This window comes from Gigantopelta aegis, chromosome 8 (assembly GCF_016097555.1).
Source record: "Gigantopelta aegis isolate Gae_Host chromosome 8, Gae_host_genome, whole genome shotgun sequence".
Classification (NCBI taxonomy): domain Eukaryota; kingdom Metazoa; phylum Mollusca; class Gastropoda; order Neomphalida; family Peltospiridae; genus Gigantopelta; species Gigantopelta aegis.
In genome coordinates this window covers 58,519,484-58,539,993 of record NC_054706.1, presented here as the reverse complement: position 1 = coordinate 58,539,993, position 20,510 = coordinate 58,519,484, and the positions used below count along the sequence as shown (strand labels likewise).

Sequence of the window (20,510 nt, the reverse complement as noted above, 5' to 3'; positions counted from 1 at the left end):
ACGCACGCACAAATTGCCGACTGACCGAATCTAAATTGATATCACTAACAAGAGGATATTTTTTTTTTAACTTTTGCACAATATTCAATTGAGAATTAAGTTCTTTGTCACTGAAATTCCAGAAAATACCGAAATAGAAAGTAGAAATTTCTACGAATCTCGCCACCGGTCTATCTCGGGAGAGACTAAATCGTAGACACGGAGTCATCAGCTAGTGAGCGTCTACTGAATATTCATGAGCAAACGGTTGATCAACATCGAGATTTTACGACATCGAGTAACGTCCTGACTGTAGATATAATGTAACAAGTATTTAATAATATACAGAGTGCTTAATACATTGTGTAATTGGATGTTACGTAGCTTATATCAATGTCGTGGGATAATCCCGCCGATATTTTAATGAATCTTACGCCAGTGGTTACGGTTATCTAAACGTGACAAAATTGTAATGCACGTCTGTAAAACGTAATTTCATAAACAAATAAACAACAACTAATGGCTAATGTCTATTTCCTCAAAGTAAAAATCTACTTTTGTAGACACAAAATTAATCAATTATCTAAGTGATCAAAGTAGATTTCTATTTCTTTATTTTTTAAAGTATGATTTTTATTAAATAGATTTGAATAAAGTACTACTGAGGGTTCATTTACCTTTAAAATACATATACATATACTACATATACATATACATACATACATACATACATGTGTGTCTGTGTGTGAGTGAGTGTGTGTGTGTGTGTGTGTGTGTGTGTGTAACCGGCCTCGGTGGCGCAGTGGTTAAGCCATCGGACTGCAGGCTGGTAGGTACAGGGTTCGCAGCCCCGTACCGGCTCCAACCCAGAGCAAGTTCTTAAGGGTTCAATGGATAGGTGTAAGTCCACTACACCCTCTTCTCTCTCTGGGGCTAATTGAAAAGAGTAGCCCATGAAGTGGCGACAGCGGGTTTCCTCTCGCAATATCTGTGTGGTCCTTAACGATATGTCTGACTCCATATAACCGTAAATACAATGTGTTGAGTGTGATGTTGTGTAACCAACTAATAACTAACCCACTGTCCTGGACAGACAGCCCAGATAGCACAGAGGTGTGTGCCCAGGACAGCGTGCTTGAACCTTAATTGGATATAAGCATGGAAATCAGTTGAAATAAATGTGTGCGCGTGTGTGAAAATATATATTTACAGTAAACACTGTACTGACCACTAGAGCACATTGATTTTATTGGATGTCAAACAAAGTAGATGTGAATAATCTTACTATATATTTACTATGTTTACCGTCAGTGGAAGTTTTCAGAAAAACAGACATGTAACATTTCAAAAGGGTGGATTTTACAGTACGGTACCTAACTACCAAGGGTGCATGGATATCATCATGGTATATTACATTACTTATATGGCTCAGCTGAGTAAACACCTTTTAATGTAGACATGACAATTCAATATGAATATAATGGCTTAATCCATTATCTAACTGATCAGGGTAGATTTTCTTTTCATATGTGAATTTTTTTTTTTTTTAAATTTTTAAAAAAATAAATAGATATGAATAACCTTACTGCATATTTACTATCCATGGCAGGAGTAGTTTTCAGAAAAGGAGATCCTTAACATTTCAGAAGGGTGGATTTTACAGTATGGTATCCTTTAATATGGTATATTTCATTATATATATGTTGGTTAATGTATATTTCAGGTAAGTAAACACCTTCTAATGTAGACATGACAATTCAGTATGAATATGATGGCTTAATCCATTATCTAACTGATATGGGTAGATTTGTTTTTCATATGTACATTTTTAAAATTTCTTTTTAAACAAATAGATATGAATAACCTTACTGCATATTTACTATCCATGTCAGGGGTAGTTTTCAGAAAAGGAGATCCTTGACATTTCAAAAGGGTGGATTTTACAGTATGGTACCTAACTACTGAGCGTACATGAATATCATCCACCGAGAGTACCTTTCCTTTAACATGGTATATTACATTAGATATATGTTGGCTAATGATTTTCTTTTCATATGTGAAATTTTAATTTATTTTTTATTTTTTTAAATAAATTGATATGAACAACCTTACTGCATATTTACTATCCATGTCAGAGTTAGTTTTCAGAAAAGGAGATTCTTAACATTTCAAAAGGGTGGATTTGACAGTACGGTACCTAACTACCGAAGGTACATGAATATCATCCACCGAGGGTACCTTTCCTTTAACATAATATATTACATTATATATATGTTGGCTAATGTATATATCAGCTGAGTAAACACCTTTTAATGTAGACATGACAATTAAATATGGATGATGGATTAATCCATTATCTAAATGATCAGAGTACATTTCCAAATTAAAAGAAATTATTATTATTATTATTATTATTATTATTATTTAAAAATATATGTGAATGACCTTACTGTCAGTGCTAGGGATAGTTCTAGGAAAATGAGACACACAAGGTTTCAATAGGGTGGATTTTACAGTACCCAACTACTGAGGGTACATTATCATCTACCGATGGTACTTTTCCCCAAAGATGTTATATTAATTTACATATTTATTAACTAATGTATATTTCAGCTAAGTAAACACCTTCTTATGTACTCTATATATGATAGATTAATCCATTATCTAAATGATCAGTGTAGATGTCTAAATTGTATGTAATGTTTTTATTTTGTAATCAAATATATGTTTACTATCCATGCTAGTAGTGGAGCGACTTAGTTGATCAATTGTGCACTTTTTCGTGAAAGCATGAACATTGGCACATGGTTAGAGTAACCCAATAGAAGGACATTTAGTCCAGGGCCCACTGGAAATTGCACCCCGTATGGCTGCCATCTTGAAATCCAAGATGGCCACCATTGTGGACCTGTTTTGTTTAATATCTCCTTAACTAGTACACATATCGAGAGAGATGAAATGCCTATACCTACATTTTAGGGGACTAGGAATCCAATGGTGACAGAAGTGTTTGCAAATTGTGGCTGCCATCTTGAAATCCAAGATGGTCGCCGTCCACATGCTATTTTTCTCAATATCTCATTTAGTAGTAAAGATATCAATACAGATTTAACACCTAGACTGACATTTCAGGGGTCTAAGAATCCAATGGTGACATCGAATATATGGCTGCCATCTTGAACTCCAAGATGGTCACCATCCACAAGCTATTTTTCTCATAAAATATTAAATATATCAATACAGTTTTAACACCTATAATAATATTAATCATCAGCTATTGTCACTACAGATACTTGTGCGATCATACATCAAAATGACGAATCTTGCAATAATAGTGGTCATCTGTTCTGTTATAAAGACAGGCTGCAGGTTCTGAAATCAAAAGTCTTGAATGAGTGACAAGCAGTGTGGACCATACCACTAACAAGTCAGCAGATGTGCAGATAGATTTAATGGAATTTTCTGTAAGGAGACTGGAATTTTAGGTGATGGTAAAGATCTTGTCACAAAGGTAGTGTTGGACAGCTCAGTATTTTATATAGCGCAACTGACAGAAACAAGTGGACACTTATAAACAATGGGGAATGGGGACATGAGTGGCACCCAGAGGCATCAATGGCTTTACTATATGAGAGCTGACTGATTTCTTCAAATGCACTTGCAAATTTATGGCTCATTAATAGGAGATAGTATAAATATAAAAAAACCCCCAGAATTACAGGTAGTGAAATGTTTAAGCAACACTTTGACAGCAAATTAGAATTTACATTGTCAAACCATTAACAAACATAACTGAACACATTTTGAGTTTGCATCTTTTAATGTCAGGATACCAACTTTTAAATACGTAAATATTGTTTGAGTTTCCAATAACAATTACATTGTATCTAATCACATTAAATATTTATTATAAGCAATTCCTTATTTTTATAAACCATAGTCAAACATTTAAAACAACAGAACATGTCGATTAGATTTGGATTTATGTCCAAAGATATGTATTTCAAAATTTTCTTGTGGCCATTTTGAAAAATATGGCACCACTCCACCCATATGTATATGAATATGTATATGTATATGTATCTGTATATGTGTGTGTGTGTGTGTGTGTGTGTGTGTGTGTGTGTGTGTGTGTGTGTGTATTTCATTCTTCTCTACACTGTAAGCCTACAGTTTATGAGAATAAATGTCACTGTCATTGTCTTTATGATAGTCTCGAAGAATTACCATTTGTGTGTGCAAAATGTGACACATAGCTGTTATCTATGGATTCTGACACTGTTGGGGGTTCACATTGATAATCCACTGGGTGCCATCCTTGAGAAATTTGAAAAATCCAAGATGGTGGCCAAATCAGAGAACAAAGAACAACAATTCTTATATCTACCCCATGGTTTTAGGAGCCAGGAAAGACACTGGTGCCATCATAATTCAGATTTCATAAATGGGTCACCTGAATACAAGATGGTTGCCAATATGGTGGTTCAAATGGAAATACATTGCTTATTGTTTGATAAAGAAAAGTAATTTTTGCATTTTAACACATGGTTTTAGGGATCAATGAAGACAATGAAAGTAGTTCAGTTCTTCTATACCTGTTAATTTTAATTTATTCAAGATGACCACCAATATAAGTAATGAACCGAGGAAGATGGAACTGTTAAAAGTAACAGTCACACAAAAGACTTGTTGGTTTAAAGAGGATGACCTACATGTAATAATGAAACACTAATAAAGTGACCCTTTATTGGTTCTTTTTTTTTCTCTCGGGTACTGTGTGTGTTGTTTAGTGAGCATCATGCAGTTTTGCCAGTTTGCAATGAAATTCAGTTTTAGCTGGTCTATTTTTGTAAAAATGTTTTACAATAATGGTATTTAACACTGGGAATAAAATGCAAGTACTAGGCCACCTAAAATAATATTACATTGCAAATTAACAAAATTATATCATGCATACTACACCACGCACAACACTATCCGAGATCTTACATTCTATTGGCTAAGAAAAGGTCACTGTAAAATAATGTTACAATGCATTTTACATCTGTCAATCCATTCAACTGATTGGGTTCTTTCTCGTTTCAACCAGTACACCACAACTGGTCAAAGTCCATGGTATGTGCTTTCCTGTCTGTGGGAAAGTGCATATAAAAGATCCCTTGCTGCATTAAGAAATATGTCAGAATTACCAAATGTTTGACATCCAGTAGCCAATGATTGATTAATCAATGTGCTTTAGTGGTGTCGTTAAACAAAACAAACTTCTTCTTTACATCTGTCAAATTATTTTATTACTATTAATTGATTATCTTAAACCTACAGGGTTTTTTTAATGACTGTGTTAATCATTTTACAAATATACAGTGGCACTTTATTTTTAACAGTTCCATCTCCTTAGGTACATTGCCTGTATTGGTTGGCATCTTGAATTAATTAAAATTAACTTGTATAGAAAAACTGAACTACTTTCATCATATTCCATGACCCTTAAAACCATGGGTTAGATGCAAGAATTACATTTCAGTACCGAATAATAAGGAAGTTATTGTCATTTTCTCAATTTATTTAAATCTGAATTTTGATAGCACCAGTGCTCTCCTAAAACCATATGGTAGATGCAATAATTGTTGTTTATCTGTCAATTTATAAGCAAGCTATAGCTATTTCCTGATTTGGCCACCATTTTGGCCGCCATCTTGGATTTTTCTTAAAGGGTGCCCGGGTGGCACCCTTTAGATTATTGATGTGCACCAAATTGTGCACACTTTGAACTGAAATTGGCATTTAGCTATTCACATATATTTTTTTTTTAATTATAATAATAAAAATAAAAATAAAAATAATTTCTTACAATATGGAAATCTACCCTGATCATTTAGATAATGGAATAATCCATTATATACTTATCTAGTTGTTAGTGTCTATATAAGAAGGTGTTTACTTAGCTGAAATATATATTAGCTAACAAATAAGTAAATTAATATACCATATTTTGGGAAAAGTACCCTTGGTGGATGATCTTGTACCCCTGGTAGTTAGGTAGTATAAAATCCAACCTATTGAAATCTTAAGTGTCTCATTTTCCTAGAACTATCCCTATTCACATATTAAATAAAAAATAAAAAATAAAATAATAATTTCTTATAATTTGGAAATCTACCATTATCATTTAGATATTGGATTAATCCACCATATATAATATATTTAATTATTAGTGTCTACATAAGAAGGTGTTCACTTAGATAAAATATACAATAGCTAACAAAGAAAGGAAATGTTTTATTTAACAATGCACTCAACACATTTTATTTATGGCTATATGGCATCAGACATAGGGTTAAGCACCACACAGATATATAGAGAGACGAAACCTGCTGTCGCCACTTCATGAGCTACTCTTTTCAATTAGCAGCAAGGGATCTTTTATATGCACCATCCCACAGACAGGGTAGTACATACCACGACCTTTGATACACCATTCATGATGCACTGGCTGGAATGAGTACCCTCAGTGGATGATAATGTACCCTCAGTAGTTAGGTACTATAAAATCCACCCTATTGAAATCTTAAGTGTCTCAATTTCCTAAAACTATCCCCAGCACTGATAGTATACACACAGTAAGGTTATTTACATAAAGAAAAAAAAAGACAAAAAAAAGAAAAATAATTTCTTATAATTTGGAAATCTACCCTGATCATTTAGATAATGGATTAATCCATCATATACATATTTAATTGTTAGTGTTTATATAAGAAGGTATTTACTTAGCTAAAATATATATTAATTAGCTAACAAATAAGTCATTAATATACCATATTTTGGGAAAAGTACCCTCGGTAGATGATCTTGTACCCTCGGTAGTTTGGTAGCATAAATCATTTTCCTAGAACTATCCCTAGCACTGATAGTAAATATAAAGTACGGTTATTCACAAATATTAAAAATTAATAATAATAAAAATAGAAGAAAAAAATGTTTTTTTCTTATAATTTGAAAATCTACCCTTATTAGTTAGATAATGGATATACATATTTAATTATTAGTGTCTACATAAGCTGGTGTTTACTTAGCTGAAATATACAATAGCTAACAAATAAATAAATTAATATACCATATTAAGGAAAACGTATCCTCAGTGGATGATCTTGTACCATCGGTGGTTAAGGTACTCTAAAATCCAGCCTATTAAATTCTTAATTGTCTCATTTTCCTAGAACTATTCCTAGCATGGGTAGGAAACATACAGTATGGTTATTCACATACCCAGTATATTGTTACAAAAATAAAGGAAGGAAGGAAATGTTTTTTTAACGACACACTCAACACATTTTATTTATGGTTATATGGCATCAGACATATGGTTAAGGACCACACATATATAGAGAGACAAAACCCACTGTCGCCACTTCATGGGCTACTCTTTTCGATTAGCAGGAAGGGACCTTTTATATGCACCATACCACAACCTTTGTTACACCAGCTGTGGAGCACTGGCTGGAACGAAAAATAGCCCAATGGGTCCACTGACGGGAATTGATCCCAGACTGACCTCACATCAAGCGAATGCTTAATCCACTGGGCTACGTCCCGCCCCACTTTTACAAAAATAAAAAATGAAAATTACAAATAACATTGTAAATATACCCTGATCATTTAGATAATGAATTAATCCATCATATTCATATTTAATTTTCAGTGTCTGCATAAGAAGGCATTTATTTAGCTGAAATTAACATTACATATAAAATTGAAAATCTACCCTGATAAAATTGAAATCTGAAGTTTATCATTTTTGCAAAAACTACCCATATACAGCATATATAGTACATGTGCAGCTTTAGTGCAACCTAAAGCCCTGACATTAGCCAAATAGCACGTACCACATTGTTAGGTCATTTGTTAGGTCATTTAACCCCATTCCCTCACCTTACCTGTAGATGGTAGATAATGAATTAACCCAAGATTATATATTCATTTTTACATATACTGTATATATATTCATGTTTACATATCTGATACAGGCGTTAAAAAAACACACAAAAACTATGCGATATATTATATTATTCACGTATTATTAATATTGTGTCACGTTTACAAACGATTAACTATGCAGCGTTGTTTGTAGTCCGATACATCTGTCATAAACTCAGTTCCTGAGTTGACGGCAGGTGTATCGGACTATGTAGGTACGTCCAAACATCAGAAGTACAGATTAGAAGAAGAAAAAAAAACACATTGAAAAACGCTCAGTTATAAAAGTGATTTGTATTACTTAATATTTTATTAAATGCTCGTTACAATAGCACAGATCTATATTTGGCATAATTTACCAATATAGTAGGGAATTAGGCCTACTCGTTCATATTTATATTTATTTCCCGCGGAAACATTAAACTCCTTTGTGATATGGGGACGTGGCTTACAAAAAAGGGCGTAGCTTAAAATCGCATTTCACGAGATGTTACATTCTGCTGGCTACGATTAAGTATTTCCGGTCTATCTCGCCCGGGTGATTTCGCCACGTTCATTTCACACACCTCAGCTATCTGGGCTGGCTGTCGAAGACAGTCAGTTAGTTGTTAGTTGGTAAGTGTTAGTGAGAGAGAAGAGGGTGTAGTGGCCTTACACCTACCCATTGAGCCCTTAAGAACTCGCTCTGGGTTGGAACCGGTACCGAGCTGCGAACCCTGTATGTACCAGCCTGTAGTCCGATGGATTTCGACACGGGCGAGTTTGCCATAAATTCCATTTAGTGTTGAGCGAAGTCGCCGTACATTATGCATGTAACTAGACGACACTGTCAGTCCAGTCAAGTTAACACCTAAATTATGTAAACCCAAAACAAATTAGAACATTCATATATGTATCTAGTATAAACATATTAAAAATCTGCTCTCGAAACTGCGTGCTAAATATGAATTATTAGGGGTAAATAAGTTGGAATTTTTTTTTTAAATGTGGTATTTAATATTTTTTTCTTTTCATTTTTGTGTTTATCATTAAAGGACATACAAAAACACACAAAACACGGAATTCGAACTCCACCGTTTAAAAACTGGTAGCAATACCATGCTAATATTTACACACACACACACACACACACACACACACACACACACACACGCTCACACACATACACACACACACACACGCACACTCACTCACTCACACATGTACACACGCACACGCATGTATATATAAAATGTAGGAGACCTTTTCCATAAGATATTTCATTCATGTATATTTGTTCAATATGTATCTCTTTGTATGCTGTATATCATGTCAGGAAAATTTAATATATGCCCTAACACTGGGAATAGGAAATTAAAGCAAAGGACTACTTGCCATTAAATGTGCGACAAACAGTGAATGAATGAATGAATGAATGAATGAATGGATGTTTAACGACACCCTAGCACTAAGATAACGACCGGCTATTGGGTGTCAAACAAGATACGTACATCAAGATGATTCTCGACAAAAGAGGAAGACACATGAATATAGCACGCCATTACAATAATTGAATTAAAAAAGAAATGAATGGTGATATTTTCTTTCAGGACATTTCTGTCAACGCCAAGTTTCTTGTTGACGGCGCCACGTATTATGACATGCAGCAGAATGGACTGGGTAAGTTCCAATAAAACCAGAAAATGCCCTTCATACCACTTGCATGTCGATTTTATGACAAATGACGACCATTTTGTTTTCCACCATCTTGCTTTTCAACTTTTTTGACACAAAACTAAATTTTCAAATTTTCAACATAGATTTTTATAAATTAAATGTATCCACATATTATGTTAATGTCAAAACAAATCCTATAAATATCGTTGGGATACCAGTTACATACTTTTTATCAGGCAATTTTCTATAAAACATAATTTCTCAGATTGCGAACATATTTGTTTTTGGTTTCAGCATACCACAATTAGGTTAAAAATCTATGTTGGACCAAATACTAAACAAATGCCCGTAGATGTCACATTTCTGGAAAATGGGACCTGACTAAATACATTTATTCATATATGAACCATGTCGACTGAGCTATACTCTAGTTGGATTCACTCTTGTTAATGTCACAGAAAAATCAACCTTCACTGAAGGGATTCAATACACAGACTCTTAGTGGGAGCTAATAGATATTAGAAGTTTGTTTTGTTTAACGACACCACTAGAGCACATTGATTTATTAATCATCGGCTATTGGATGTCAAACATTTGGTAATTTAGACATGTATATATATATTTATATACAATCTTAGAGAAAAAACCCGCTACACTAGCAGCAAGGTATCTTTTATATGCACCATCCCACAGACAGGATAGCACATACCACGACGTTTGATATACCAGTCGTGATGCATTGGCTAGAATGAGAAATAGCCCATTAGAAAAACTGCCACAAGCTACTGCCAGTAGGAGCACTTTATACAAACACTACTGCATACTTCCCCCTCAAGTGAAGCTATGTGCCGGAGCTGTGGGCCACGGTAGTCGAACTGTTACGGTTCTGACTGGATTAGGGCGAGACGTAGCCCAGTGGTAAAGCGCTCGCTCGATGCGCGGTCGGTGTGGGATTGATCCCCGTCGGTCGGCCCATTGGGCTATTTCTCGTTCCAACCAGTGCACCACGACTGGTATATCAAAGGCCGTGGTATGTGCTACCCTGTCTGTGGGATGGTGCATATAAAAGATCCCTTGCTGCTTATCGAAAAGAGTAGCCCATGAAGTGGCGACAGCGGGTTTCCTCTCTCAATATTTGTGTGGTCCTTAACCATATGTCTGACGCCATATAACCGTAAATAAAATGTGATGAGTGTCTCGTTAAGTAAAACATTTCCTTCCTGACTGGATTATAATTGTATTCTTGTGTGAAGAACACACTCGGCTCTAAATGTAACAAAAACATGAACCTACACATAGGGGATTCAACCACCAAGTAGCCTTTGCATCTTTGATGTGCACCACGACTGGTATAACAAAGGCCGTGGTATGTGCTGTCCGATCTGTGAGATGGTGCATGTAAAATATTCCTTGCTACTCATGGAAATATGTAGCGGGTTTCATTTCAACTTATTTTTGTGCTTATATCCAATTAAGGTTCAAGCACGCTGTCCAGGGCAGACATCTCAGCTATCTGGGTTAGTTGTTAGTTGGTTAGTGGTTAGTGAGAGAGAAGAGGGTGTAGTGACCTTACACCTACTCACTGAGCCCTTAAGAACTCGCTCTGGGTTGGAGCCGGTACCGGGCTGCGAACCCTGTACCTACCAGCCTGTAGTCCGATGGTTTAACCACTGCGTCACCGAGGCCGGTAATGGGATATTTAATTTATTTGAAAAGATATACATTACCTGGTCTGGTCATAACGATGTTATTATTGAACCGAAACACGTTTTTCCTAATCTGACTTCAGGTTTTGTAATCATTCTATCTCCCCATATTATCTATCTATCTATCTAACCGGCCCTGGTGGCATCGTGATTAGGCCATCTGTCTACAGGCTGGTAGGTACTGGGTTCGGATCCCAGTCGAGGCATGGGATTTTTAATCCAGATACCGACACCAAACCCTGAGCGAGTGCTACGCAAGGCTCAATGGGTAGGTGTAAACCACTTGCACCGACCAGTGATCCATAACTGGTTCAACAAAGGCCATGGTTTGTGCTATCCTGCCTATGGGATGCGCAAATAAAAGATCCCTTGCTGCCTGTTGTAAAAGAGTAGCCTATGTGGCGACAGTGGGTTTCCTCTAAAAAAAAAACAGTGTCAAAATTAATGACCATATGTTTGACGTCCAATAGCCGATGATAAGATAAAAAATCAATGTGCTCTAGTGATGTCGTTAAATAAAAGAAACTTTACTCTTTTCTTTCATTCTATCTAATGTTACTCAAGTGTTCAACGTTCATTTGTTCATTCTTTCGTCCCTTCCTTTCTTATTTCATTCATTCAGTCAGCCATTACTAATGGCCGCTGATTAAGAAATGTGTTGGCATGTCGTAATATATATATATATTTTTTTTCTTTCTTTCAAAAACCTCTAATAGTTCTTCATTTTTTATTTGGTAGGTGACTGTTGGTTCGTTGCTGCTGCAGTTACCCTAGCAGCATCCCCTAATAATAGGGAACTCTTTGAGAGAGTTGTTCCCCTTGAACAAAGCTTCGACCACAATTATGTGGGTACGTATTAATAGCATATAAGGTACGGTAGTATTGTTGTTTTTTGTTGTTGTTATCTGTTTGCCTATTGGAATGGCGACAATACGCTGCTCTAAAACTATCTTCAAACCTCTAGGCTATTTCCATAATGATTTATATTATTGCCAGAAATTTTACGAAGATGGCTACGCCTATAATAGTACTTCGATCAGACCCGGTCTCTTACAACTATGCTTTGCATTTCCAACTATTTCTGTTTAAGACATACCCGGGCCTGTGGTTATAAAACTGAGACGGTTAAGTTGCTACAAAACGGCCGTACATAGCGGCGTGTAGAAAAAACAGAGAGAAAAAAGTGCTCTTTTTAGTTTAGGTGAAAAAGATCCTATGTTTTTTGTACCCTAATTCTTTTTTTTCTACTGTCCCCCAACTCCGATATATATTTTAAGATCAGACTTGAACAAAACAAATCGGAATGACAATAAATATAATATTCCAAAGAGAGAGAGAGAGAGAGAGAGAGAGAGAGAGAGAGAGAGAGAGAGAGAGAGAGAGAGAGAGAGAGAGAGAGAGAGAGAGAGAGAGAGAGTGTGTGTGTGTGTGTGAGAGAGAGAGACGGAGTGTGTGTGTGAGAGACAGAGTGTGTGTGAGAGAGAAAGGGAGAGAGAGACGACGAGTGAGAGAAAGAAAGACGGAGAGAGAGAGAGAGAGAGAGAGAGAGAGAGAGAGAGAGAGAGAGAGAGAGAGAGAGAGAGAGAGAGAAAGGAAGACGAGGACAGAGAGGGAGAGAAAGAAGGGGGGGTGGGATAAAGAGATAGACACGGAGAAATATAGATAGATAGAGAGACAGAAAAGAGCGAAAGAGTGAGAAAGGAGAGAGCTAAAAAAAAGTAAAAAAAGAAGACAAACTGATAATTTTTGGAAGTAATAAGAACCAAAAACTATAAAGCTAATAAGAAATGCATTTTTTTAAATATTCTATTTAGTGTTTAAATATGCTATGATATATTTTTCGTTGTCATGTTCTATTTCTTTTAGGTATCTTCCGATTTCACTTTTGGCAATATGGCGAGTGGAAGGAGGTGGTGGTTGACGACCGACTGCCCACGCGCCATGGTCAACTCATCTACGCTGCAAACCGGAAAGAGACGAACGAGTTCTGGTGTCCTCTCTTGGAGAAGGCGTATGCAAAGTAATTATTTCACTTCAGTATATCCAGACATAGTATGCGAAAATGTAACCCCATTCGAACTGCATTAATCACAACTGTTGTTAATCGTTAAATGACCAAGTGTTTGACATCCAGTAGCCGATGATTAATAATAACTCAATGTGCTCTAGTGGTTTCGTTAAAAACACAAAACAAAATTAACTAAGTAATTAACTAACTAACAAGGATCTTTTATATACACCATCCCACAGACAGGATAGCATATACCACAGCCTTTGTTATGCCAGTTGTGAATGAATGAATGAATGAATGTTTATTGACACCCCAGCACGAAAAATACATCGGCTATTAATTTTGGGTGTCAAACTATGGTGATGCAAACAAATAAAGTGATGATCAACATCAATATAAAAATTCAAAATTTAAATAAAAACAGTGTAAAGAACTGTGCAAAAATACAAATATCACAGATAGATACTGACTTTTACTCAAAATTTCAGTTATATCTCGAAAAAAAAACCCCAAGGGAATTTGTGCTGTATTTGCCATTCTCAAAGAGAATGTTACACCCCTGCACCACGGTGAGGTTACAGCACGCGCAAGGGATCAGTTGTGATGCACTGGCAAGAACGAGAAATAGCCTAATGGACCCACCGACGGGGATCGATTCCAGACTGACCGCGCATCAGGTGGACGCTTTACTAACTAACTAACTAACTAACTAGCTAACTGACCAACTGACTAAATAACTAACTAACAATGTCATTGTTGTTAAATGCTGTTTCACTCACGCAGACTCAATGGCTGTTATGAAGCTATCGAAGGAGGACGAATACACCACGCCCTTGTCGACATGACGGGCGGGATCTCCGAGCTCATTGTATTGAAAGAAGGAATATCATTGGACGAACTCCAAACGACGCTGTTGTCCAAGAAGAAGATGAACACGTTGATGGGAGGAGGTATTCATGTAAGTATTAACTGTGCAATATGCCGTAAACAATTCCTTAAATCAACTGGGGGTTTTCTTTGCCGAGTTTTTTTAAATCGAGAATACTACACGAATGGCCGTTAGTTACCATTTATCTTACAACGAGTTATGTATCTTATAACGTGTTGTGTATCTTGCAACGAGTTGTGTGTCTTACAATGAGTTGTTTAAATAGAGAATACTACATTAGTGTCGTTAGATACTATTTATCTTATCAAGTTGTTTAAAAACGGATCTAACGAGCGATGGCGAGTTGGATACGTTTTTAAACAACGAGTTGTAAGATAAATGGTATTTAACGGGCACAAATGTAGTATTCTAATTCTTACACATTTTCTAAAATAAATGTCAACGTCATTTTAAACTAATGCTTATTTACGTTCCTTGCACTTTAGTTAACTGACGTGTCACTGTTTAATCAATTATAGATTAACTTTTGTCGATTTGGAGAGTTTTTATTTTTCATTGGATGGTGTGGCAGTAGTGACCTGGTCATCACCAAGGAGCAGCTAGTCGTATGTCTTTAAATTGTTATCACACACATATGTATTATCAAAAATAACGAATGGTGTTCTCACCAACGGATGTGTAAGAAATCAGTTTGTATGATTTTGCAAATGAAGTCAGATAAAAGTACATGGCGTATCTCTACCCCAAGCTCTGACGGTCCTGCATATCAATATTGCATTTTTAGGAAACCAACTGAATTTTACGAACTTAATGTTTTTATTCTTTTATTTAATAACTTCATGTGACTTTATAAATTATGATGTTGGGTTGTATGTTTATTGTTGTTTGCGTTGCGAATAGAGAGAATAGAGATTTTCCCGTCTTCATAATTTAAAAATGAAATTAATTTCAATAGTAATCATAATGGGGCCTCTATAGAGTCATGGCCTACGTTTTCGTGACCTTGGTGTATCCTGCTACCTTGACCATGGCCTACTTGAGGCAGGTGAGTGTCCTACTTCTGTCCATGGCCTTGACTTAGAGGGGTTGTGTGCAACGTCCACCCTAGCACTCGCTCAGCCATTCAGCATATTGCGGGCTACAATTAAACACTCGGCAAACATAGCAAGAAGTAACACGTACACAAAATTAATGATTGAAGTAAAATATACTCTTTAAAGAACCCACTGTCGACGAATCGTGAACATCTATTAACATTATCCATGTAGATACCTCACGGTCTGGGTCGCGTCAGCGGGTTGGGACCAGCCTAGGACGGTCAGGGCCAGGGCGAATGTTGCACACAACCCCTCTCTAAGTAGGTCAGGTCCACAGCAGGTCTGAACCAGCTTAAAATAAGTCAGGGCCAGGGCGGAAGTATGCCACGGTCAAGGTAGCATAACACAACAAGGTCATAAAAGTAGGTCATGACACCATACTGGCCCCCTTACTACTAAGTTCCCAGAATATAAAACAAATAAAAATAAACAAACAGAGAAAACAACAACACCAACAACGACAACACCCCCACCTCCCCCCCAAAAACACAACAAAAAACAAAAAAAAAACCAACAACAACAACAACCCCAAAACCCCACCAAACAAACATAACAAACGAAAACACAACACAAGAAACACACAAACAGTTTAGCTACAACTATAGACAACTATTATTTATAATTTTTGAACTGACAGAAGAAACCCGGATCAAGATATCGTGAAGCTCGACGGCCGAACGGACTGATCGAAGGTCACGCCTACAGCATTGTCGACATCAGAGAGGTTGTTATGTTGTGTTTTGTTGTGTTGCGTTATTGTTTTGTGTTGTTTCGTGATGTGATGCGTTGTGTTAGGTTGCGCTGTGTTGTTTTGTTTTGTTTTGTGTTGTGATGTGTTGTACTGTTTTGTGGTTTCATGTGATATGATGTACTGTGATTTATTACATACCCATTAAATCTTACTATAGGAATTTGACAGGGGTCACGGTTAGTAGACTAGTTTTTATTTTAATGTAGCGAAGCATTTCAATAATATAGCTAATTTTGAATTTAAATGACGTCAGTATTCCAATGACGCCACTTTGCATCTCCTTATAATAACCATAAACTGGGTACATGACGTTTCCTTTTTCAAGAATATTGGAAAAATTCCAATGCAAAATTGCTATTGAATTTCTTATTTTTTTAATATTACTAATGCACCTGAATCTGTGTGAACAAAATCTTGTGATTTAAAAAAAACTGTACCTTTTACGAAATATGGATTTCTAGTGAAATCACGGTAAGATATGCTACATTTATTGTGTACGAAGCCAAATCAAGGGTGCGAAAAGTGACTGTCGTCGACTAGCAACAATGACGTCACATGCACCGTCTCCTCACGTAGAAAACTTGGATGAACTGACAACCGGATTATTCAGTGGATCGATGATTTATGGTGGCACATTTAATATAAACTTCAACTTTTCAGCAACGAGTAATTCCATGAACATCAATAAAAAAAAAAACACCGATGACGACACAGACATTGAGTGAACAATAATTTTATTCTTCACATTTTTCTTCGTTGATAAAACTAGCACGTTGAAGGTTTTGTGACGTTTTACGAGCAAATTAAATATTACATCGTTCGTTAATTTTAGCTATTACATGGTCTTTAAAAGGCATTTCAAACAATATCATTAAAATTATAGGTAACTTTTCACTTATTCTTTCTTATTTCTGTTTATTGTTTAAATAGAACTATATTCCTATGTGTAATAATTGGTGGTCCATCGGTTTGCGTAGTAACACAGCTGACCTAGTTGCGTAAATTGAGAAATCCCCGTAATTAGCTAGCAGTGTTACAATTCTTAAACTATTATTTGGAAATAAATTTCCGATTTAGGGTATGTAATAAATACACAACTACATATATGTTGTTTTCTGATTTCTGTATTCCACGAGTGTATTTCCTGCAGGAAATACACTCGTGGAATACAGAAATCAGAAACCCACCCACATATATGTAGTTTTGTCTACGTATTGTGCAATATTATGATATAAAATGTTATTTTATTATTTTACTCCTCATCTTATTACCACTACCACCACTATTACTACGTATTATTATTATTATTATTATTATTAATATTAATATTGTTATTATTGTAGTTATTGTAATTATTATTATTATTTTTATATCTATATCTATACATTATTGTTATGATAATAATAATAATAATAATAATAATAATAATTATTAGTTTTTTATTATTCCTTTCCTGTTACGTTGACGTGTTTCGAATATTGATAACCATTATTTGTTATGCAGATTAATCAAGGACGAAAACGTATACTGCTGTTACGCCTAAGAAACCCGTGGGGTAGAGGTGAATGGAACGGACCATGGAGTGATAGGTAATAATCATTTCAGTAACATCCATTGTCTGAGGGCGGGACGTAGCCCAGTGGTAAAGCGCTCGCTTGATACACGGTCGATTTGGGATCGATCCCCGTCGGTGGGTCCATTGGGCTATTTCTCACTCCAGCCAGTGCACCACAACTGGTATATCAAAGGCCGTGGTATGTGCTATCCTGTCTGTGGGATAGTGCATGTAAAAGATCCCTTGCTGCAATTCGAAAATAGCCCATGAAGTGGCGACAGCGAGTTTCCTCCCTCAGTATCTGTGTGGTCGTTTACCATATGTCCGACGCCATATAAATGTAAAAAGTAAAGTTTGTTTAATGACACCACTAGATTTTTTATCTTATTATCGGCTATTGGACGTCACACATATGGTCATTCTGACACTGTTTTTTAGAAGAAACCCGCTGTCGCCACATAGGCTACTCTTTTACGACAGGCAGCAAGGGATCTTTTATTTGCGCTTCCCACAGACAGGATAGCACAAACCATGGCCTTTCTTGAACCAATTATGGATCACTGGTTGGTGCAAGTGGTTTACACCTACCCATTGAGCCTTGTGGAGCACTCACTCTGGGTTTGGAGTCGGTATCTGGATTAAAAATCCCATGCCTCGACTGGGATCCGAACCCAGTACCTACCAGCCTGTAAAATGTGTTGAGTGCGTCATTAAATAAAACATTTCCTTCCCTCCTTCCATTGTCTGAAGAATACAGCACTTTGTATGTTACTCTGTGATTAGCTATACATCATGAAATAAGCGGTACGGTTTTTGGTAATGTCTACATTTTATCTACAGGTGTAATTATACGATTTTTGGTAATGTCTACATTTTTTCATCTATCTATATATATATATATATATATATAATATATAATATATAGATATATATATATCTATATATATATATATATATAGTATATATATATATATACGGTTTTTGGTAATGTCTACATTTTTATCTACATATATCTGTAGATAAAAATTTAACTTTTGACCCAAATCGTCCTTCAAGATCTTTGGTAGTCAAAAAACCTACTGTAATACTGAACTACCGATTATAATGTTTGCCCAGTTAATTCACTATTATCATATATGTAACCATTCCGCACAGCTAATATACCTTACAATTTTGGCAATTATAAATTCTTATTAGAGTTCCCCTACTTGTTTTGAAGAGTATATATTATTTTGCAATGTGTTCTTGTAATATATATATATATATATATATATATATATATATATCTGTAGAAAAATGTAGACATTACCCAAAAAACCGCATATATGCTGTATATATATATATCTGTAGATAAAAAATACATGTATATATATATATATATATGTATATATTTGTGTATGTATGTATGTATGTATGCATGTATGTATGTATGTATATATGTATGTATATGTATATACATATATATATATATATATTATATTATATATATATATATATATATATATATATATATATATCTGATGTATAGTGGTATCAATCCATAATTTTATTTATTTATAGAGTAGGACAATAAAACTACATTTCCGTCGTCGTCAGTGTCCTCTGTGTCGTGGGGGGGGGGGGGGGGGGGGGGGGGGGGTGTCTGTACGGTATGGGGGGGGGGGGGGGGGGGGGGGTGGGGGGGGGTGGGGGGGGGGTCGTGGGGGGGGGGGGCGTGGATGGGGGGGGGGGGGGGTGGGGGGGGGGGGGGTGGGGGGGTGGGGGGGGGGGGGGGGGGTGGGGAGGGGGGGTGGGGGGGGGTGTGGGTGGGGGGGGGGGGGGGGGGGGGAGGGCCCCAAGCTTGGCTTTTGGGGAAAGGCTCTGCCCACAGGCCTGGAAAACTTAAATTTCAGGACATCGCGTTGTAAAGGTTTCCATGGAAGAATGATCATGAACTGAACCCACTGGAATTAATATAAACGATCTACCATAAAAGTCAAACAAGTTGAACTAAACAAACCCCAAAAACCCAAAGTCCTACACATTGTAAAATAATATATACCCTTCAAAAAAAGTAGGGGAACTCTAATAAGAATTTACAATTGCCAAAATTGTAAGGTATATTAGCTGTGCGGAATGGTTACATATATGATAATAGTGAATTAACTGAGCAAAAGTGAAATTAGAGAGTTGAAATTTTTTTGGTCAGTAAATCGCAAATTCAAACAATAAAAATGACTAAAAATAAAACAAAAACAACTGTATGATCAACAGAATGAAAACGATTGACAGACATAATGTTCCACAGTGATTAATCGACCTTCCTGGAAATTGTCAAAGTCGAGAATGACACCCCACGCACGTGGTATGTGTTTCGGTGTGTTGATAAACAGACCTGAACGTTCTTTACTAGGATTCATGTGGTCAAAACGTATGTTCGGTCTAATAGTTGATATTAACATTAATATTTCAGGTTCCCCTACTTTTTTTGAAGAGTATATTTGTTTGATATTATTATTCATGATATTTGCGACTGTAATTATAACGAATGTTTTGATTGGATCGTAGAGTTGTTAATTTAAATATTTCACAAATGTACAGAAATTATACATCGTGAAAAAAAAATGCATTCAAAATACGTAGCATATTTCTGCATTTGTCATTTTGAATTTGATTTGTAGAATGCAAGAAATTGCATTTCAAGTCTAGTTTTAAAACTCTTCCGAGGGAGCACGTGTTGAACACCCAAAAAGCTCGTACAGTTTCTACTCGCGACAATAGTCGGACGGCATTCCCAAAGTTCATTTGCTGTGTCTGATACTGCTCTGCGTCGTTAACAATGCTCGAAATGTAATAAAATCTATCACCAAACAGTGGCCTCGAAACGTATACATTTCTGAGTCCAAATGCGTC

General features: G+C 36.1%; 1 protein-coding gene across 1 annotated transcript in view; it reads left to right on the top strand.

The window, feature by feature from the left end:
* LOC121379901 (calpain-A-like) overlaps positions 1-20,510 on the top strand; it is a 29,921-nt gene that overhangs the window by 825 nt on the left and 8,586 nt on the right. Inside the window, exons 2-7 of the mRNA XM_041508573.1 lie at positions 9,543-9,612; positions 12,054-12,164; positions 13,182-13,335; positions 14,110-14,284; positions 15,950-16,036; positions 17,567-17,652. Coding sequence (XP_041364507.1) covers positions 9,543-9,612; positions 12,054-12,164; positions 13,182-13,335; positions 14,110-14,284; positions 15,950-16,036; positions 17,567-17,652 — 683 coding nt within the window. The remainder of the gene's footprint in view (positions 1-9,542; positions 9,613-12,053; positions 12,165-13,181; positions 13,336-14,109; positions 14,285-15,949; positions 16,037-17,566; positions 17,653-20,510) is intronic.